Source organism: Trichechus manatus, unplaced genomic scaffold (genome assembly GCF_000243295.1).
Source record: "Trichechus manatus latirostris isolate Lorelei unplaced genomic scaffold, TriManLat1.0 scaffold00061, whole genome shotgun sequence".
Classification (NCBI taxonomy): Eukaryota; Metazoa; Chordata; class Mammalia; order Sirenia; family Trichechidae; genus Trichechus; species Trichechus manatus.
The window spans coordinates 11274685-11297023 of NW_004443997.1; the positions used below are offsets into that span (position 1 = coordinate 11274685).

A 22339-nucleotide genomic window follows, 5' to 3' on the forward strand; every position below is an offset into this window, starting at 1 on the left:
CTTGAACACATTACACTAAGTAAGTCAATCACAGAAGAACAACTGTATAAAGTACCTAGAACAGACAGATGTATAGAGATCAGAGTTTAATAGTAGTTACCAGGGGCAGGAGGGAGGAGGAAAGGGAGGAATCACTGTTCAGGAGGCGTTGAGTTTCTGTTTATGGTGATGGGAGGTTTGGCAACAGATACTGGTGAAGGTTCGACAACATGATTGATATAACTGGTGTCCCCGAATTGTGCTTGTGAAAAATGTTGAATTGGCAAATGTTGTGTGATCTATAATTTTACAAGAATAAAAAGAGAGAGAGCCATGGAGCTGGGACTGGGAAATCGGGAGGACTGGCCCTTGCCTGTCTCGAACTCGGGGGTGTTAAGGGCTAGGCACTCACTGCCTCCTGGGTATGGAGCCCACGCTGAGACTTGCTGGTCAGGACTAGGGGCCCTTGGGGAGTTGTTGGCGAGCAGTGGAGCAACCCCAAAACACTGAGCATCTGTCTGTCCACCAGCATGCTGGAGTGGAAGGTAAGGGATCCTGGAGATGTGGCAGCCACAGGGAGAAGGCATTTCAAAGGGGAGTGGGAGGTATCACGTTCTTGAAGCCCCCAGGGCTGGCAGAATTCGAGTGGTGGGAATTGAAGGGAAGGACGTTGGAGAGTGAGAATCCTTGTGCCTCCCTTTGAGACACCCCTCCCGGGATCCCCCTTCCTCTAAAGACAACTTTCCCTTCCTAACTCACCTGTTGCAGCCAGCGCTGCATTGGAGCCGGCTGAGCAGGCGGCAGGGAGAAGAGTCTAGAAGAGGGAAAAGTGAGGGGCTTGGCTGGGCCAGGCTATAGGACTGGTCCCAGCGCCAGTGGCAGGTCCCTCTGGCTTGCAAGCCTGCAGCCCCTAAGAGGTCTGCAACCTTGCTGAGACGCTTAGTGGGATCTTGAGTCAGGGGAACATCACAGCCACAGAAAGAGTGCTCCATCTCTAGTGGTGAGAACAAAGATGGGAGAAAGGCAGGGCCTCACCACTCACTCTCTCCACCTGACAGTGTATGGGAATGGCCAGGCCAGACACCCACGTCCACTTGGGCACCCATGTCTGAGCCCACAGCACGCTGGGTGCACCTGAGCACAACCTCCGTGTGGACTTAGGAAGACACTGAGATTCCCACTCAGGCTCTACCTGAAGGTGCCAGAGTGGTGGGAACTATAAGGAGCTGGTGCCTTCCCAGCAGGGGCTGTGTGACCCTGGGCAAGTCCTCACCCTCTCTGAACCTAATTACTTGTTTCAAAAAATGGAGCAGGCACATCTCTCTTACTCCCTCCCCTCCATCCTACCCCTTTCCCCTCCCTCCTTTCCTTCCTTCCTCCTTCCTGAGGACAGTGTGTACTAGCTTGACGCCATGATTAAGATGGGCCAGGGTTTGGGAACAGAATGGGTTTCGGAAATAGAGCCCTGAGGGTTTTGAAGGGAGGACACCAGCGTCCTGCAGTCCTCCCTCCCATCCCAAGTACTGTTTGCCCACAGGCCTTCTTCTGGGTCCTCAGTTTCCTAGGTGGGACTGGGAAGAAGCGATAGAGACACCAGAAGAGAGATCTACGGCTCAAGGAGCAATTGCCCCCAGTTTCGGACTGAATGAGCTTTGAGATGTTTAAAATGTGCTGTTTGCACTCACCCAGTGCAACAGACCTCTTCTCCAGGGCCCTTCCCTTCCCTGGCTTGGTACTGAAGCCCTGTCTGCTCCTGAGTTTTGGAGTCAGGCTGCCTGGGTTCCAATCCTGGCCCCCCAGGTTACGACCTTCACTCCTTGAGCCTGGAAGCCTCTTCTGTGAAGTGGGGGTGATTGAGCCCCAGTCTCCTGGAGCTATTAAGAGGGCTCAGTGAACGGGCTGAACAATGACACAACAGCTCCTGGCCCATGATAAATGTTAGCTACAAGTGAACCTCTAAATCTAACAAACGTTGAGTCTGAAACATCCGCATTTGTTTCTTTGTGGCTGTACAGACACAAGTAGGGCTCTCTTGAAAATACTAATGCAAAATTGTGGAGAGGGAAGAAGATGGGGCTTGGGAACGGGAAGGGAATCTCTCCAGGATGCCTCTGGACAGGATAGGGGTGGGTGGGGCAGTGCACCGCCAGCCAGGAGCTCTGGGGGACATTGGATGGGCCTTTGAAAAGGGAGAAGTGAAGCAAAGTGTGGTCTTTCCTGACCAGCTGGGAGACGGGTGGGGTCGGTGGTCTCAGGTCTTAGAGGACTGCAGAAGAGTTGCTGCCATCCTGGCCAAATCTCACCCCCAGGCCTGGACCCCCTGTCTCCACTGGCCCGCTCTCTCTGGCTCCCTCTGTCTCCACAGAGCTGGGCAGACCGAGCAGGGTAACACTGGGCAAACACTTCTTTCCTTGCAGCAGCTGGGGTCTGACTTTGCTGCCTGCTAGCTGCAAACAGGAAAGTCATCTGCATGTCCACTGCCCACTCCCCTAAAAAGAGGGGCACTATTTTCCCATGCAAGTTGAAGAAGAAAGCAGTGCAACCAAGAAATACTAACATTTTTTAAGGTTATTTATTTTACATACACCATCGAAAAAATATTTCTCTAAAAGAAAAAGGAGTATAATTTATTCATTCCCTCAATGAGACTTTGCAAACAGCAATGCTACAATTTCTAGTCCCGACTTCCTTCCTTCTGTTTAAGAGAAGTGACTCTAGGCAAGAGAAAGGGTTGCGTGGAGGGACGCAGGAGGCTCCGATGAGGATGGTGAGTAGATGTGAAAAGACCCGACGACTCTCAAATCCCAGGCCCGGGGCTGAGATGTTCAGGATGTAGGCTGCGCCCAAGGGGCTCGGGGTCACTTCTCTGAACTCAAAAGCGGGCTTTTGCTCAAGACCGAAATCTACCCGGCCAAGCTTCGGTTTTCTCCTCTGTTTAAAGGGAGAAAACAAAACCAAACTCGTTGCGGTGGAGTTGATTCCGATTCATAGCGACCCTATAGACCCTACAGAGTAGAATTGCCCAATAGGGTTTCCAAGGAGTGGCTGGTGGATTAGAACTGCTGACCTTTTGTTAGCAGCCGAGCTCTTAACCACTGCGCCGCCAGGGCTCCTTTAAAGGGAGGGTGGTTATTAAAGTCCCTGCCGGGCTGAACCCACACGGGAGGCTCCGGAAAGCGCCCTTCGGGCCGCCGAACGCGCGCAAACGTGCTCAATTACTGTCCTCTGGGCGCCCATTGTTGAGAGCGTCCGATGTGACTCCGGAGTTACCATGGTGACTAGGAAATCGAGGGCCCCCGCGGAAACCATCGCCAGGAACTTTTCCACCGCGAGCCCCTGTCAGTTTCGCCCGGGTCTTCCGGGTGTGATTGTGGCGAGGGAGCCAGGCGTACCGGGTCCCCGCCTCCGGGTCCTTCTGTCACAGCTGCTCTCCAAAAGGCCGGAAACCCAGCGCCAGGAGGCCAAAGGAGCCCGGCTGGGCGCTCTCGGCCCTGGCTGAAGGGGAAGAAAAATTATGGGTCTCGACCAAGCAATCGTTTCGGTGACGGATCCTTCCAGTTTGGGGTTTGGCGGCGCTCGTCGCCCGCATCCCCACCCGCCTCCCTTCACCTCCTCAAGGTCATTACTAGAGTTTTCACTCACAGCTCCAGGCAGGGTGGCCTCCTACACCCCCTCCCCTAAACTGTGCAGACCTCCTCTGCAGCTGGGGGCTGGGGGCACCTTTCAGAAAGTTTCCCTAGAAGCAGGTAAGAAAGGAGGGAAGGACGCTGGGTTTGCCATGCAGATTAGGTTGGCCATTCCAGCGTCAATACAGCTTTTTTGAGTTCTCTTGACCCAGGTAGGCGGCCCAAGTCCGGAAGCCTGGCCAGACCTTAGGAACTTCCAGAATTACAGGCCTGGTTCACTTGGCCCTAGGGTGAAAGTTGCCTGCATGATTGGGTTGATTTAGGAGATACCAACTTGAGTTCATTTAAGGGAGTCATTATTCTCACAATTGCTATCTCCTTTGTTCCCTGTGCTGCTAGGCCGTCTGAATCTCTCTGGTGTAGATTCCCGGAGAAAACATCATCCCTCCCCCCTTAAATAAAGCCTTTATGAAACATTGGATCGAATTCTCTCCTGTCGGGACACCTTTCTCTGCGTGGTCACGCAAGCTGGAAAGGGGCCCGTGCAGCCGAACTGGGGTCGCAGTTTCGCCTCTGGTTTTGAATCTGGCCCTTTGAGCGGGCTTAGCAAGTGTGGATTTAATTTCCCTTGCTTTCTTTTCTTTTTTCCCCCCTCCCTCCCTGTGTGAGGGAACAAGAAAAATAGCCGTGTCGACAGCACGACACCGTTCCCTTTGCCAAAGAAAATTTGTCTTTCCAGAGCCCCGGAGAGCAGCGGGCTCCCAAGTTTCCATCGCACCCTTGAGTTGAGGGAGGGGTGTCCAGACAGGCCCCCGCCTGCACCCAGACTGGAGGTATTAGCTTAAGTCTGTATTATACAGAGGCAGAGTCCTGGAATTCGCTGTATTTTTCCCCCCACACCTTTTGTGGATGCGGGACAAACGCTGACGGTGTAGACGTGGTGACTGTGCCCTAGGCCGTTCGTGGGTTCTGGGCTGCAGATCTGGTTGGCGTTTGTAGGCTGGTGGGATAAGAGGCAGCCCCAGGTTCTCTCATCCTAAATCCCTCACCCTGCTCTTCCACTGGAATTGGAGGGGGCATGAACAATGGCCCCTTTGCGTTCCAAACACCCCTTGCTGTGCCATTTCTGCTTTTTTGGAGTTTGCAAAGGCCCAGCGTTGGTATCAGGGGGGCCTCTAAAGCCAGACTCCCTCTTCCAAATTTCATTAGCCCCGCCAAGGAAAAACATCTCACCCACCAGACTTGGGGAGGGGAGAGGAGTATTTCCAAAACACATGAAACACCACCAACATGAGTAAGGATAGCAGCAATAATTCTTGGTGGAAATATTAGAGAACGTTGGATATTGACATAATAATAACGGTAACAGCCAACACTCCTCGCAGATACTTCCGGTCAAAAGGGGAAAAACTAGGAGCTGAATAAAACATTGGGAAAGGATATGTTGTGGCCTTGGAAAGAAAGAACGAGATTTAACTAGGCAAGAGGGAAACTGACCCCTGAGAAACGAGGGAACTTCCCACCCTCGGACTGACTCTCTCTTACAAACTGAGTTGGTCAAAGTTCATTTTTTTCATCATTTTTATTGTTATTATAATTATTATTAATTTTCCCAGGCCCGTCTGAACTTCTCTCTACTTTCCGCCCCCAGTAGAGACCCGGGTCAGGCGGACACACCTCGGGAGAGAAATGGAAAGGGAATCTTTTCTAAGCGAGCTTTCTTTTGAGAGGGAAGAAATATGATAGTTTTGGGCGCGACTTTGTTTAAAAAAAAAAAAAACAAAGGAAAAATGAATGAGAAAAGATCAACGGCAAGTGTCCCTTGCTTTTGTTTTGTTTCGACTTCTTCAATATTCCTACTTTTCTGCTCCCCGGTCCATTGTAGTGTCAAAATTCGGGCCGGGATTTTCTAAAGAAAGAAAAATACATGGGAGGAGAAAATCGAGCTGGGAGCAGGTTGGGGGAGCGCCAGTGCACCCCCAAAATGGAAGGGAGGTTGTGCGTTGCGGTCGGCTCTGGAGTTTATTACCAAATGATTAGGGGAAAGAATGGGGATACTCAAATCTAGTTGAGGTCTTTAGTTTATTTCGTCCCCAGTGCGGGCTCCGGAGGGCCTGGGAAAGCGGGTCTGGGATGCCGGGCTAGTGGACGCCTTTGCCAGCCGGGCCGGGCCGTTGCGGGGCCATGCAGGGGATGCGAGGGGAGCCCGGCGGAGAGGAACTCCCCCAGCTCGAGTCTTGCCTTCCCCTTCCAGCCCCGGCTGGGCGGCAGCCTCCGCTTCCGGGCCCTCTCAGCCCAGAGGTCAAATCGGAGCTCATCTCGAGACTTCGGGAGAAGGATTTCGAGTTGTATTCTTGGCATCTGGGAGCAAACACTGCTTCGAACAAGCCTCAGAATGGGGAAAAGATCATTATTAATAACTTGGGAAACGAAAGCGAAGCTCAGGGAAGCCGCTGCGGCCTGGCCGAGGGGAGGGACGCGGGTTCCGCTCACTGGAAGCGGCCGGGGCTGCGGTCGTGACGGCCCGCGCGCCCGTTGCCGGAGCTGGAAGCCACCGCCCACTCTCCCCGCGGGCCTGACCTTGGCTCCGGAGGCTGCTCCGCCGACTGCGTTCCTGCAGAGTTCGCTGCCGCTCCAGCCCCGGACGGACCGGGCCTGGAGCCAGGCCATGCTTCCGAAAGCTGTGGGGGCCGGGCGCGCGCGACTCCCGGGATTGAACCCCCAAGGCCGGGGGCAAGTCCAGACTCAGACGTCCGGCTCTGCCTGAGCGCCTAGGCGGGGAACTTACCCTTCCGGAGGGCCCGGCCCTCTCTCCCTGAGCTGGGGAGGCCTGGCTCCTCTCTCGGCTCCGCCAGAGGCGTCTACGGGGTCCGTTTCGCTATTGAACCTAGCCAGTTGGCAGCTGGGCGCAAAAGCTCGCGCGCATCTGCCACGGGCTGCTTAGAAATTATGTCCATTGATCAGGCCACAAGTAATAATCATCCTTCTTACAAAACAAAATAGAGGGCCTTGTTTATCTGCGGGCCGCCGCGCTGAAATTTTTCTCTGCAGAAATTATGCCTCTCCCCCCCCCCCCCCCCACACCACCCACTCGCACCCCACCCCCGCGGGGCCACGCTGGTACAAGAGCAGCCCGGGACCCAGCTAATGGAACATTCGAAGGATGGCCTTTCTCTTAGCAAGAAACTTTTCAGGCAACTGCCTTTCTCCCTCGGAGCAATAACTAAGTATTTACTTCTGCACAGGTCTGCAAGCAGGAGACCGAACTATCGCGTCCCAAATAGAACTAGCTACGGAGGCGCCAAAATGCTCATTTACCAAGAGCGCTTTCTCGGAAGAAATAACGTTTAAATAATAAGAATAATCTCTTGCTTTCTGCAAGAGACCTCGTTTCTCCAGGGGAAAAAAAAACACAAAAACTTGATTTCTTCCCAATCGACGGCTGAGGTGGGCTTCTACCTCCCCTCCCCCCAAAGTCCCCTCCCCCTCCCTCCCTAAGAAAATTGATCTTGGGTCTGTTAGTGTCTGATATTCGCCACCCCCATTTCCCCGGAGAGCGCAGGGTTTGTTTATTTCTTTATTTATTCCTGGGCCGAGGCGTCCGGGACTTGTCGATGTGCTTACCCGGGACTGATAGGCAACACGCAGAGACGTGAACCTCCCGCCGCTGCCCCCCAGTCGAGCAAGACAGTGCGCGGGCCAGTTGCGTGACTCGTGACGTCTCCAAGTCCTATAGGTGCAGCGGCTGGTGAGATAGTCCGTATCGCCTGGTTGACTCTTTATTTTATTGGGGTATGCCTGGTAATAAACAGTAATATTTAATTTGTCGGAGACCACAAACCAACTTCCAGCTGGGAGGTACGGGCTTGTCTTGACAGATCCTGGAAAGAGGCCTGGCCCAAAAAGGATCTTTTTAAGGGGTTCCTTTCCAATCTCTTCACCTGAACACCCCCCTCCCCAGCGAGGTGCCACTCTTGGCTTCTGCTCTGGAAAGAAGAGGTGGGCTTTTTTGGAGGTGAGTGTCGCCTGGCGAGCTAAGGGAGGGGGTTTTCTCTCCGCACTTCGCTTGCTGTGGCCCTTGATTGCCGCCCCAACTCGGCCCTCCTGAATTTCCCGTCCTGGTTGCTGCTTCTCAGGATCGAAATAATGTATGTATTCTCTCGCGTTTTGTCCTTGCTTGTCAACTGGCAAGAGTGGTTTTAAACCCGCGAGGTTTAAAAATTCCGATTGCGCTTGGTGGCCGACACCAGTCCGCACCGTGCGCGCTTCAACAACTAAGCGAAACTGGCTGGACAATTACTTGGAGGAGTCCACTTTTCCCTCTCGGGAGGGGCTGAAGATTATTTATGGGAATTTATTTTATCCGCAAATCTCTGAGAATTTAAAGGGATTGGAGAGATTTTTGTAGATTTTCCCTCCCTGCACCATATACGCCCGGATCCAGGGTCCCGAAGCCACGTTTGTTTTCTGTTGCAGGCCGGACTCTGCATTGATAGCAAGCCCAAAGGCCGCCGAGCTGACATTGTAGAAGGGTGAGGGTGTCTCTCCGAATAAATAAACTGCCTTGGCAAAGGTCTGTTGGAAAACAAACCTGGAGGGTGGAGTGGGGGAAAACTGTAGCCAAACGCTGGCTGGGTTTCTCCCAGGTTGTGCCACTGTTCAGTGTTGGACAATCTACTTTGGAATTCTGCCGCAATGTGCCAGGCCTGGCCTGCGATTTTAGCGGGAGCGGCCACAGGGTTATAGGAGGCGGCTGCTGATCTCGGGGGCATTTCTCTCCCTCCATCCCTCTACCCAGATGTTGGTCTGCAGGTCAGAGTCCCTAAAGGGCCCTGGAAAGGAACCGGGAGATGGGGTACAGGAGGCAAGGGTGGGCCACAGAATGGGACCCCTGACATTTATTCCAACCCGGATCCCCAATACGTGGCGCTCGAGTCTGGCTCTGCTCTGGCGGAGACGCTACAGATCGTGTGTTTACGCTTCTATTGACCTCTTCAACTCGACCCTCAAAATACGTTTCAGGGAGGGGGAGGGCGGGGAGAGGAGACAAGTGGAGATGAAAACTCCAGGCAGCCCCCAATGACTGTTTGGTTATTTTCATATATTCAGGCACTGCCTTGTATACAGCTCGAACCCAGGAGGTCTGGTGGCCGGACACGGGGGAGGGTTGGGGAGGGCGCACCGCGATTTCTGGGCGTCTTTGATCTCAGGCCTCCATCCAAACGCACCTTCACCCCGCCTTCACCCCAGAGTCGCTGAGAGTCGGGGTGATGAGTGGGGAGGAGGGAGATGTCAGGGCGGCCAGCGCCGGTCAGGGTGGCGCGGCTCCGCCAGGCAGGGTCACGCTGCTCTCCGCCGGGAGGTCAGCGCTGCAGAGAGAATGCGGGCGAGGCAGCCGAGGCGCACTGTGTGTGTGTGTGTGTGTGTGTGTGTGTATGTATGTATGTGGTGTGCGTGTACACGTAGTGCGTTCAGACTCCGCTTACTGCACAGCCCGCGTCACCGAGATCACTTCCCCGGCAGAAGCCGACCGGGTTTGCGATGATTTGTGCAGAATTTTTTGCAGCCACAGCGCGCTCCGAGAAGCGGAGATGGATGGAGGTGGGGAAGGGGGTGGGCAGGAGGGGGTGATCTTGAGGTCTGGGTTTTTGAGTCGCGTTGTGGTTTGAGTGTTAGGGAAATCTGGTGGGAACGGGGCGGGGGGGGGGGGGGGGAGGGAAGAAGAGAGAAATGAGAGAGAGGCTGCGTGCAGTCCGAGCTCCGAGCTAGTTGTACAGGCGATTTCAGTACTTTGCAAACATTAGGCAGCCCAGCGTCACTGCGCTCAGCTGAGTCCGCTTGTATTGCTCAGAGAGCGAGAGAGAGAGAGAGAGAGAGAGAGAGAGAGAGACAGAGACAGAGAGAGAGAGACAGAGACAGAGAGAGAGAAAGAGAGAGAGAGTGCGTGTGTGTGTGAGAGAGAGAGAGCCTCTTACCGCGATCTCGGATTCCAGAACTTTAACCCTGAAAGCGGCGTTCAGAAACGACTTCGACCATTCCCACCGCTTCCTACCGTCTCCCAACTTTCCCTCGCTGGGCGTGCAAGTGAGGAGGGGGTCACTGAGATTCTGCCGTTGCGGGTGTCCCGGAGGCTGCTGTTTTGCGTCCTTTGGAGCCTTTCTGGCGCCTGACCACTTGGAAGTATTTAGGGAGCGCGAGCGCAGAGGAGGTGTGTTGGAGGTGGGCAGTGGCCGCGGAGGCTCCAGCTGTGGGTGTTCCTTTGTACGCAGCAGTAGCCGCTAGCCCCGGCCAGCAGTCCCCCGCATAACCCGGCAGCCACCATGCCCGCGCCCCCGCCTCGCCGCCGGCTTCCCTGCTAGGAGCAAGCGTGGATGCGGTGAATGCGCCGTCTTCACCGAGTGAGGTAACCCGCCCCGCAGCTGGCGCGGGAGGCTCGGGATGGAACCCGCCCGCCGGGTCGGCTGCGGGAGGCGCGAATGGGGGTACTCCAGCCTGGTCCTGGATTCTGGGGGTGCCTGGCTGGCAGAGCTTTCGGGCGGCCCGGAGCTCCACGGCGCGTGGAGCCGGGAGGCGGCCGCGGTTGGGCGAGCAGAGTGGAGGTTTGTAGAACGCGCGGCCTGGTTCTGTCACCCGCATCTATTTCGCCCTCGCCAGTCCCGAGCTCCCCGGGATTCTGGCAAGGGCGCGGGGTGGGAGTTTCCCTGGGGCCAGCAGTGAATGGGAGCTCATGTGGGGGCGCTAGCCCCCGCTTTTTTTTTTTTTGGCCAACAGAGTGCGGGGCTCTGGTCACCGCCTCCCCAAGCCCCAAGTCGAGGTGAGGCAAGCTGCCTGACTCTCGGGCCGCAGAAGATGGCCTTCTCCTTGGCCCCATTTCTGGGTCTCCAGAATCGGGGGGCGGGATCCAGCCTTTCTCTTAGGCGACCGCTAAGATTTGGGGGACCTTCCCTTGCAGTCTGTTCCCAGTCTTCCCGGGGTTTAAGTAGGGAAAATCCCTACTTGGAAACGTGGAGGAGATTGGAAGGAGATCAAAGACAAGGCAAGCTCATCCAGGCTTAAACATTTCTGTAGCTGTTATTTGGCGTATTCCAACTCCGGGTGACCGCAAACCCCGGCAGTTCTACGCGTTGCATCGGATCCAGGTAGCATTTATCTGAGACCCGATTTTCTCCTACCACCCCCTAGCTTGGGCTCTGCAGCCCCAGTGAAGCAGGCCAGGCCGAAACTCCGAGAAGCTCCCCCGCGCCTGGCTGCTCCACAAAATGCCCGCCCCAGACTTAGCCTAGGAAGCAGAGAGAACGCGCAGCCCCAGCCGGCTGCAGAGCGCGGGCCAGACGCGCGTCTCCTGCCGATCTTCTGCAAGGACGTTTTCATTTCCTCGCCGGCCTTCTGTTTGGCTGATTTTAATTTTTAACCTGTCTTGCTTAAGGTTGGGGGAAAGGGAGGGCTTTTAATTTTAAAGGACTTAACTTTAAGGCCTGTAACTGATGAACGATGAACGCTCATTCTCTTTTGCACCGGGTCTCCGACACCACACATCTTTCCCCTGTACGTTTTTGGTTTTGCAAGAGGCGGGTTATTTCAGGCATTTAGCCTCCTACAGAAAAACACTCCTCTAGCCGGGTTTAATAAAGCGAGCTCCGATGGCCTCCTGTAATTCGAAGAAGAAGAAAAAAAAATCTCCAAAGGACATTGGGTTTTTGTTTTGTGTTGTGTTTGGTTCGTACCCAGTGGTTTCCAAAAATACCGACGCCTTATCTTTACTGGCTCTTTCAGAAGTCCAGACATATTTGACGGGCAGCTCGCTTATCACCGGGAGCCTGCGCAGCAGCGATGCGGGCCTTGCCTCCTCCGGGTCTGACGCGGGGCTTTTGCAAAAGGTTGTGCGTGGTCATAAAATAGTAGTAATGATAATAGTAACAGGCCCTTCCTCAGCCTCCTTTAGCAGAGGACGGAGGTACTGGTCGCTGGTAAGCCGGGGCCAAACCGCTCTCTCCGGTCGCTAGAACCGAGCTCTCCAACCCTTTCTCTGTCTCTCTTCTCCCTGCCCTCAGAGCAGAACTCGGTGCGGGCACAGGGCCCCGGGCGCACTATGGCCGACGCAGACGAGGGCTTTGGCCTGGCGCACACACCTCTGGAGCCAGATTCAAAGGACTTGCCCTGTGACTCAAAACCTGAGAGCGCGCTAGGGGCCCCCAGCAAGTCCCCGTCGTCCCCGCAGGCCGCCTTCACCCAGCAGGTAAGAAGACCTTGCGCCTTGGTTTCCTTCTGCAGATACCTAAGCCTGTGGCAGAGCGCAGCCCCTCCTGAGGGGTGGGGGAGGAAGCTCCTGGCCTATTATTATCTCCTTTTATTTTTATACCCACCCAAGCCCACTGTTCTCCGCCCTCCCTTACCAAAACCAATACCAAATCTACCTTATTGTAACAATTATTCTGATGGCAAGGGGATTTGGGAGAGACATTTAATTTTTTTAGAGAAACCTCAATTATCCGGCTATTTGGGGCTCGCTAACAATCCCCCGGGTAATTCCCTTCCTGCGGCTCTCGGTGTAGACTCGGCCCTGAGCAGCTCATTAAGGGCCGGGTCAACGGCCGCTTCAGGTCGGCGTGAGCGATGGTTTGACCCCTCTTCAGATCTTTCGTAGCCTTCGCCTGCACCCGCCTCCTCCGCGCCGTGGCCCAGCCCTGTGCGGCGCACCATTTGTCTTGCAGTTGGGGCCTAGCCGGCTGGCACATCCTCCCCGGCGGCTGGGAGCGCGCGGGGCTGCGTGGGGAGGACCGATGAGCCGCGGGCTCGCCTGGCTGGGCGCTGGGCGGAGGAGAGCGTGGAGCCTCCCGCACACTCTGCCCCCTCAACTCCCACATACTTGGAGCTCAGGGGTGCCCTTGTAGACGCTGATGATTTTTAGATAGGGTGTCAGATGGCGCTAAGTGGGATGAATTGACCAGAAGAGGTACTTGGATATAGCGAAAAACTTTCATTGGTGGGAAATACGATGTCCTTCCTGGCTGTTTCCTGTTCTCTCTCTTTGCCCTTCAGGCCTCAGGAAAATGTGTGTATATTTGTATAGAAGCTGAGAGAGCGTGGGCACACATTTGGGAAACGTACAGTTTTTTTTAAAAAGGAAAAGTAAATCCACTTATTAGGCTGTTAGACACTATTTCAAAACGGAGACGTTGTATATAATGTTTTGTGCATCGGTTTTGTAAAATAACTTTTATTTGAAAGTGGAATAGTTAAATGGCTTCCCCTAGTGCCCCATAAGCAAAACAACTCGGAGTGAATGGAGCTGGATAGAGGAGGGCATGAAGGCTTTTTAGGATAACTATTGAGAATTAATTTTGTACTGGGCTGCAAGTCCCTATTACGGTATATAAATATTTTTAATTTTTTAAAAGATTTCACAGATGCTCATATTTGCACACACTGTGGTGAATGAACAAGCGTGTATACAGTATTTGCACATCTGTAAGGGCATCTGGATGTCTACATAAGATATCCTGAGTGAGTGTTTTTCTAGATGGAGATTTTTTTTTTACCCCCTGCTTCTCAACTAAAGAGAATTGAAACTGGCCTGGTGTTTTTCTCAGCCCCATCTTCCCCATGGGCATTCCAGAGCACCCTGGATGATGGAGGGAATTACAATCTAGCATTCTGTGGGTGGCTTAGGAGGACAGTACCCCTGGGACATCAAGTAGTTGTTGCAGACCTCCTCCCAGGCTGAGCAGACACAGGGACTCTGAGGCAGAGGCTGCCTCTGGCCTTGCCTTGCAGGGCTGGGCCAGTTAGCAGCCTTCCAGTCCACACCACTCCAAAGGGAGGAAGGAGCAGCAATCTGTGTTTTCAGGGAGATTGGGGCTCTCCCACCCGGGAGGGAAGGCCCTCGGCTGTCCCCCTTTGTCTGGGTCTGACTTTTCTGTCCTCCCTACAGGGCATGGAAGGGATCAAGGTATTTCTCCACGAACGAGAGCTGTGGCTGAAATTCCATGAAGTGGGCACAGAAATGATAATAACCAAGGCTGGAAGGTGAGGTCACTTCCGTGGAGGTGGTCACTTCCGTGGAGGGGGCACAGGGACACTGTGGGAGAGACGAAAATGAGAAAATGAAGGTGGATGGGTGCGAAAAGCAAAGCAGAAGGGGGAAAGGAGAGGAAACAGAGAGAAAGAAGAGAACCGAGTAGGGAGGGGGAGAGAACATTTTGTTTGACCCATTTCTCCTTAGAAAGGCACAGGAGAGTTCTCCATTGATCTCAAGCAGGTGGGGTAAATACCAAACGCTCAACTCCGGAAACTGGGCATTTCTTCCACCTCGTATATAGGAAGAATAAAGAGCTCGGGAGGCCACGCTATCTGGACGGATTAGTAATGAGAGAAAGAGAGAAGGGAGTGGGGGGAGGAGAAAGGGAAAATCCAGAGGTACAGAGAAGACCTGGAGATGCCACCGGCTTTGGGTTTCAGCGGGTATCCGACTTGATTCTTTGCCGCCGCCCCCCACCCTCCGTGACCTTGGAGCGGTTCCAGGGTCCCACCCGATGGCCAAATTCCGAATCGTTGAATGTATTCGCTACCTCTTTCATTGTTTATAGAAAGCAGGCGAAGCCTTTGAAACTGAACCGGGGCTCGGCCGGGCTCTATATACAGACACCGATAAACACGGCAGCTTCGCCAAGACACTCACCCCAGAGTTCCTCTTAAAAGCTCGAAGAGTCTTAGCTCGAAACGCTAGAGCGATGGGGGCGGGGTGGCCGAGTCGTGCCGCTCTGTAATTGTGTGTGCGAGTGTGCGCGTGCGTGTGCACTCAGGCCTGGGGACAGCCTCGCCACATCCCTACTTGTCCTATCTGGTCCTCAGCCCGAAAGGCTGAGAACCCTGAGTCCGCTCGGAGCAGGCGTTTGAAGCTCGGGAGAAAGGCCGGTAGGCCCAAGCCACCGGGTGTGTGCCCAAGCCACCGGGTGTGTGAAGGGGGAGGGTGGAGCCGCCTCACCAGACGCCCGCTGGTCTCAGCCGAAGGCTCCTGCAGTAAACTGGAAACAGTGACATTTATTATTATTCGAAATTAAACAATGTCTGCTCCCCCCACCCGTTCCCCCGCCCCAAGGCCTGATGAGCTAGGAGGCGCGTGTGTTTACACCAATGAATTGAGGTCTTCTTCCCCCTTCGCCGAGGAAGGAAAGACAAGGCTGGTGCTTCCTCCTCGCTCCCCCCAAGCCTGAGCCGAGAGGATTTAACTATAAAAGGCCTGCGAAGCCGCCTGCGCCTCCGCCTCCAGGCGCGCCTGGCAGATAAACACTGTAAGGCTTGGGTTCCGTGGCTTGAGGGGAGAGGCCTCCACGCACCCCTTCCCGCCATCGGAGTGAGTCAAGACCTGTCTGTCCTTCTGCCGCAGGCCAGCCTTGCGGAGCCTTGCTTTCTGGGGCGCCCGCCTAGAGGCGGGATGGGAATTTGGAGGCGCCTGTGCGCGGACAGGGCGCGGATGCAGCGCAGTTCCGCTGCGCGGGCAAGCTTTCTAAGGACCGGGTCCTAGTTTAGGGCCCAGGTCTTTCTGAAACCAAATCCTTTGCTGAGGGCCAAAGAGTTTAAACTCTCCAAGGAAGAGTGCCAAGCTCCTTGGAGAAGTTGGGGCATTTAGAAAGAAACTTATGCTTGAGACTCCTGGCAGAGGTCAGCCACTGAGCTGTACCTGGAAGCACAGGTCCCCCACCTCTGGAGGACCAAAGCCAGGACAGGAGGCGGGTGCGCACCCACGCATCTGAAGCCTCGCGTGCGTCCTCAGGGAGCGCACATCTTGGTGTCCACGTGACACCGCAGCGCTGGAAGGACAAAAACACCTGGCGGGGCCGAGGAGGCTGCTTTGTACCTAATAAGCCCCCCCCCCCGCAAAAAAAAAGTAGGTGCCTGGCTCTGAAAAGAGCAAGAGTGAGGCCTTCTTCAAAATCAGTTCTCTCAAAGCGCTTGCCTCCTGGTTTCTATTTTCCTCCCAGATACACCCGTTTGCCTGCCTTGTTCTTTCTCATCCTTTTGTCTTCTTCTGCCCTTAACTTCAAGGGAAACCCGGGATGGATCTTGACAGCAGTGGAGCGGGGACCAGTTTCTCTTCCAAGTTCCGCAGAGAATCGCCTCTTTCATTAAAATTTATGGACACACTTCTCAGAATATTGACATTAACATAATCAATCTCCCTCTGTCTCTCCATCTTTCTCCCTTTCCCTCCCCCTCTTCGCTAGGCGGATGTTTCCCAGCTACAAAGTGAAGGTGACTGGCCTTAACCCCAAAACGAAGTACATTCTCCTCATGGACATTGTTCCCGCGGACGACCACAGATACAAGTTCGCAGATAATAAATGGTAGGCCCCCAGTGGCAGGTGGGAAGGGCAGGGAGCAAGGTGGAAACCAAACTACCCCCTTTCATGCAACCAGTAAACATGTTTTGAGCTTCTAGTGTGTGCTAGAGGCCTTGCCTGCCTATCTATTGCATCCTCCTGACAACTCCGAGAGGAAGGAACAACAGCCGTTAGCTTCCATTGAAAAAAACGGAGGCTCAGAGGAAGTGAGGTGCTTACACGTATTGCTGCACCTACAGGTTGTGAGTTTTAAAAAAAAGAGTATTGTTACCAAGCGCTGGAGGTATTTCTGAGGGCATAAAGCCGTTTATAGTTATTTTTTTATGAGTTACGTACTTTGAAGACGCCTTTTTATGAAATTGCAAAATCGCCCGTGGAATTTAAATTAAACAGGCAAGAGAGGAGAGGGGCCCATTCAGCGATTAGATTGCTCTTGTGGCTGCAGGAGTGCAGACGTCCCCTTTGAAAGCCCTAAAGGAGTTTTCGGAGACTTTCAGCCCGACCAGGGTTCCGGAACCCGCCGGTTGTTCCTATGCAGCTAGAAACTGCGAGGCCCCGCCGCGCCCCTGGCGCTGGGGGAAGACTTAAACCAAAACCCAAACCTGTTGCCGTCCAGTCGATTCCGACTCATAGCGATCCTATAGGAGACAGTAGAACTGCCCCAAAGAGTTTCCAAGGAGAGCCTGTTGGATTCGAACTGCCAATCTTTTGGTTACCAGCCGTAGCTCTTAACCACTACGCCACCAGGGTTTCCGGGGGAAAGAATTTGGTGGAAGAAAAAAGCACCAGGTGCGGGGTGCTTGGACACCGGCGCCAGGCGCCACAGGGCCCTTGGGATTTGCTGGAGGCACATGCCGAAGGAGACCCCCGGTCAGGCCATTTCCAGATCATTCTCGGCCGGTACTCGGCAGCCGTCGCCGGCCGCACCGCGGTACCCTAACTCTGGGTTGCTCTGGCTGGCGGGTCACACCTCTCCTTGGTCTAGGTCTGTGACCGGCAAAGCGGAGCCCGCCATGCCCGGCCGCCTCTACGTGCACCCGGACTCGCCGGCCACCGGGGCACATTGGATGCGGCAGCTTGTCTCCTTCCAGAAACTCAAACTCACCAACAACCACCTGGACCCGTTTGGGCACGTAAGTACCGCGCATGGCCCTCCCCAGGTGCCGGGTCCACGCCTTCTCTCTCTAGACCCTGCCTCCTCTTCCTCTCCCTTCTTCTCCCATGTTTTCTTTTTCCTCTTTGTTCCTTGAGCCCGCCCTTCTCTTTTTCCTTGCTCCATTTCCCTGCCTTGGTCTCTTTCTCTCTCTGCCTTCTTGATCTAGCCTTCCTTTCTTTTCCCTTTTCTCTCTCCTTTCTCAATTCTGTCTTTCCTTTTTCTCTTATTCCTCTCACCTTTGAATTCAGGTTTCTCTTCACTTTTTCTTCTTACTGCTTCCTTCTCCCTCCCTGTCTCCACCTCTCTCCCACTCAGACGCCTGTCCCTTGGCAATCCTCCCTGTGATCCACTGTTCCTCTGGTGGCTGGAGATAGGGTACTTGGTTCTCCTGGTCTGGGGCTCAGCCTGTGTCCCTGCTACCAGCACCCCGACCCTCTGCTGAGGGGGGAGGCTCGTGGGGTGACTTGGGCTGCCCACTCCAGTCAGATGCTGGGACCTGTAAATCCGGTCTGCACTCCAGCCCTATCTGTGATTAGGGGTGGAGGGCTCTTTTCAACCCTACAGAAAACACAGACCCTCTAGGCCAACAAATGGTCATCATAGCCTCCACACAGAGGCTGCGCCAGGAGGGAGTCACAGGCCTTCCCTACCTTCTTCCTACCCTGCCTTAATATTGGGATGCACCAGCTGTGAGGGAGACCCCAGGTCACCTGTCCCCTCTTTTACATCAACCCATGCAAAAAGAACTCTGTTCCCTGTGCCCCCTCTTAGCTTGATACTATTTTCTCCAACTTCCAGCCTCCCCCATCCCACCACCATGCCCAGAGTAGGCAAACCTGGACCAGGGCCCCAAACCTGGAGTGTGGATTGGCCTCAAGAGAGACGCTCCCAGGAACTGCGTGCATCTTGGTGTGGGGGTGAGGATAAGTGTGCAGCCCCCGCCCAAGGGGAGAGAATGTACAGCTTTTAGGGTCCCATCTTGCCTGCCTCCCCTCACACCCTCCCAAAAATTTTAATGTTGAGGGCTAGCTCGTCAACAGCAATTAGCTGGTTTGATTTTTGGAAAATGTTCCTAAATCACTTTCTTGAAGAAAATTGATTATCAGGACAGAGCACTGTCTCCTTGAATTCAATGTGTAAAACCTCTTTAGCTTGAAGATCCCGTTATCCATGTAGGACCATTCGTCTTTGCATTTGCTCCTTGCATCAGCCCAGGGTGGGGACAAAAGCACGCAGCCCTTGTAAATGGGGCAGGAAAGGGGACTTGCCCAAGGTCATACAGTGTGTAGGTGGGAACAGGGATTTGAGACTAAATCTGATTCCAGAAGTGATTCCCTGTCTTGTCAGGTCTTTCCAGAGAGAAGCAACAGCCCCCAAATTAGGGAAAGGAGAGGGCTGGGTGACAAGGGATTTGACCCCTAGGCGGGATGGTTTGTGAAAGTACAAGGAAGAAATCTGTGAAAGCCGGGCCTCAGGGCCAATGCCCCGAGCCCAAGGTGCCTGGGGTGGGAGGAGGACTTTGTGGCCCTCATCGGTGCGTCTGTCAGTCTTACCTTGTGGCTGGTCGGGAGGCTGAACTGCTGCTTGCTGCTTAGCTGGGGGAGAGGAGAGGGCCCATTCTGTTTTTGTGCTACCCCAAGGGTGCCAAGAGGATGCTCCTGGGAAAATGCAGCGCCTCCTTCCTGTTATACCAAGTTGCCAGCAGCGTCCTTCTAGCCAGTGCATCCCTGTGCAGAAAGGACCACTGACTTGCATAAGCATTGGCTGACTGGTGGCATGTGGGGTACCTGTCCGTATTGAACCTGTAACTTAGGTGTAAGTGGCCGGAAGAGACGTCCTCTGGCCGCATTTCGGCTCCTAGCTGCCTCTCTGCCGCTGCTCTGGATGTGCCTTTGGAGTTGGGCTGGGCTGGGACCCTAGGAAAGACACCTGGGGAAGGTGCTCATCCCCTAACCCAGCTCTATTTGGGGAGCTCCCATCCCTGCCGGTTTCAGGCCCTTCCAAGCCTGAAGGGGGTGAGGTGCTCTGAGCTGACCTGACTACCCAGTCGCCACGCATTGCGGCCCCAAACCTCGAACTTTTCACTCGAAGCCTCCCTCCTGGAATTATGAGCCATTAGATCCTCGCGCCGATGTCTCCACATCGTCCCTGGCCGTCAAAGCAATTTGGCTAAGCCCGGGCGATGGCCGCGCCGGCCGGGGGCTGCAGCGGCCCGCGGGGCCCCGCTGCGTCTCTCTGTCGCCATGCCGCCCCGGCCGGCGTCGCTATCGGCCAGGGAGGCGGCCGGGCCCCGGCGGCCGGAGATTAGAGTGCGCAGCCCCGGGTCCCGGAGCCGGGGGCCGAGAGCTTGTCGCCCCTCCCCCGGCCCGGCCGCGGCTCCCCTCGCCCTCCCCCGGCCGGTCTCAAGGGTTGACCCAAGAATCCTGCCCCCGGGTCATCAATGCAAATAATGAAAGACACCGAGACGACCTCCATCGCTCCATTTCAGGGTCCTGGGGAAAAAGCAGGCCAGATTTCCAGGCCGTTAAACGCGGTTGTTTGCCCATTCGGTGGGTATGTGTTGGAGCGTTTGGATAAACATTAGCGTTAACAGCCCGCTGGGGCTATCAAAACCGAGACGTCATTAGAACAACAAGCCCAGTTTTATTAGTAAAGATTGCATTGCCTATGAATAGCCCTGGTTTCAGCAAAGATGTGGGGGCTTGGAGTTCCTAATAATATAAAAATACTAGTTGTTGTTAGCTGCTTGCCGTCCAGCCGATTTAGATTCATAGTGACCCTCTGTGTGCAGAGTAGAACTGCCCCAAAGAGTTTTCAAGGCTGTAACCTTTGTGCATCAGATCTCCAGGCCTGTCTTCCGAGGCAACTCTGGGTGGATTCGAACTGCCAACCTTTCTGCTAGTAGCCAAGGCTACTTAGTAGTCAAGGCTAGTAGTCCAGTGCTTAAACGTTTGCACCACCCAGCGACTCCTTAATAATAATAATAGTGGTTGTAATAACAACAGTACAACTACAGCAGCTAAGATGCCACTTTCCCTGAAAACACCCCTAAAGAAAGGAGAAAGAAAATTCCCCCAAAACCAGATGGAGCAATTCTGGCTGGTTCCAGCTCCGATATAGTTCCGGTGGAGGGTCCTGAAATGTTGATAAACTTGGAGAAAGGAAGCCTCAGTTGAGGGTAGCCAGCCCCCCGTGTCTTTTGATGGTGGAGGTGGGGGGGTGTATGCCTTCTCCCCACCTCTCCCCACCTTTAGAGATTATTCTAGAGCAAGTTTGCTGAGTCCTCTACCCCCACCTCGCACCCATATCTTCTTTTTCCATGGACTTCCTTTTGCGCATTCCCTAAACAAAGGGCCAAGAATCTGAGTCTGCTGGAGCACTTGGAGCCCCAGGAAAAGGCTGTGCAGAGAAACCGTGGTTTTTTTTAGCCCAGTTCTGCAAATGCCAGATCTCTTTCCTTGCAGCTTTAGAGTTTGGGGGGGGGGGTTATTTATATGTTTATTTATTTGTTTGTTTCTTTCCATTCCAAAATCGCTGGCCAGGTTTCCTGAGGTCTCTGGTTCCTTTAAAGACTTGTTTCCCTCCCGTCAGGCGAGAAGTGCTGTATGCAGGGAGTTAATTTATTAAGCAAACTTTATTAAGACTCTTGATTTACTGCTGTGTGTGCCTTGGGTAGATTTCCTGGAATATTACCCTGGCTTTTTTGGTTGGAAATTGTCATTTTTGAAATGTTTCTTTTTATTGAAATCACTGGCTCCTTTTCAAAACAGGAGGGGGAAAAAAAGCTGGCTTTTTTTTTTTTTAAATTGTCCTTGAGATGAAGGTTTACAGAACAAACTAGCTTCTTATTAAACAGTTAGTAAATATATTGTTTTATGACATTGGTTAACAACCCCATGACATGTCAGTACTCTCCCTTCTCGACCTTGGGTTCCCTGTTACCAGCTTTCCTGTCCCCTCTTGCCTTCTAGTCCTTGTCCCTGGGCTGATGTGCCCCTTTAGTCCCGTTTTGTCCTGTGGGTCTGTCTAATCTTAGGCTAAAAGGTGAACCTTGGGAGTGACTTCATTACAGAGATAAAAGGGTGTCCAAGGGCCATACTCTTGGGGTTTCTCCAGTCCCTATCAGTCCAGTAAGTCTGGTCTTTTTTTTTTAAGTTAGAGTTTTGTTCGACATTTTTCTCCAGCTCTGTCCAGGACCCTCTATTGTGATCTCTGTCAGAGCGGTCAGTGGTGGTAACTGGGCACTATCTAGTTGTACTGGACTCAGTCTGGTGGAGACCATGGTAGTTGTGGTCCATTAGTCCTTTGGCCTAATCTTTACCTTGTGTCTTTAATTTTCTTCATTTTCCCTTGCTCCTGAAGGGGTGAGACCAGTGGGTATCTTAGATGGCTACTCACAGGCTTTTTAAGACCCCAGACGCTACTCACCAAAGTAGAATGTAGAACATTTTAAAAGCTGGCTGTTTTTGAAAGCCTGTAACAAGGCTAATTTTCGGGTTGGAGTTTTGAGTTTCTGACAATCTCATTTTCTTTTATGTGATTATTTTTAGATTATTCTGAATTCCATGCACAAATACCAGCCCAGACTACACATCGTGAAAGCGGATGAAAATAATGGATTCGGCTCAAAAAACACAGCGTTCTGCACTCACGTCTTTCCTGAGACGGCGTTTATCGCGGTAACTTCCTATCAGAACCACAAGGTAAGCGCGACACCCAGGAACCCTGTGCCTGGGGCTGGCCTGTTCATTTGCATGTGTCTGCAGCGGTGTCTGCCTGGAACTTTATGTTTTAATGGCGGCTTCATTCCTGCTGTGCAGCAGGCACCAAGGACACTGGGGCAAGGACAGAAATGCAGCTGTTTGTGCTATATTCATGGGCTCAGCATGACTGTCTTGTGCGCGTGCACACACACACACACACACACACACACACACACACACACACACACACTCCAGTTAGAAAATGAACTGGTCCAAACACAGATGCCCACACACCCAAATGCAGTAAGACTGAATTTCATTGCATTCATGAAATGGTCAGTGAAGAAAAAGATCATTTTTATTGCATGACTCCGTGTCCTCAGGCAGAGGGGAGAGGGGACCCAGTACCACCCCTTGTGGGTTCACTCTTTTCTGTTGGGGCTCAATCTCTTCCTCCCCTCTACTCCCTTCCACGTGGGTGCATCTCAACTTACACGGGGCAGGTGGCACAGACCAGAAACTTTGTGTTGGGCT

The 22339-nt window shown here is 53.6% G+C and overlaps 1 protein-coding gene across 3 annotated transcripts in view; it reads left to right on the plus strand.

Moving 5' to 3' along the window:
- Positions 1–6974: 6974 nt before the first annotated feature.
- Positions 6975–22339, plus strand: part of TBX5 (T-box transcription factor 5) — a 62326-nt gene continuing 46961 nt past the window's right edge. Inside the window, exons 1-6 of one of the 3 annotated variants that reach the window (XM_004379048.1) lie at positions 6975–7620; positions 11657–11841; positions 13537–13631; positions 15830–15949; positions 16932–17079; positions 21653–21805. In XM_004379048.1, the coding sequence (XP_004379105.1) occupies positions 11695–11841; positions 13537–13631; positions 15830–15949; positions 16932–17079; positions 21653–21805 (663 nt within the window). In that variant the 5' untranslated portion in view covers positions 6975–7620; positions 11657–11694. Of the gene's footprint in view, positions 7621–9878; positions 10009–11656; positions 11842–13536; positions 13632–15829; positions 15950–16931; positions 17080–21652; positions 21806–22339 lie in introns of those variants that run through there. The other 2 variants (XM_004379049.1, XM_004379050.1) reach the window with 2 other exon arrangements.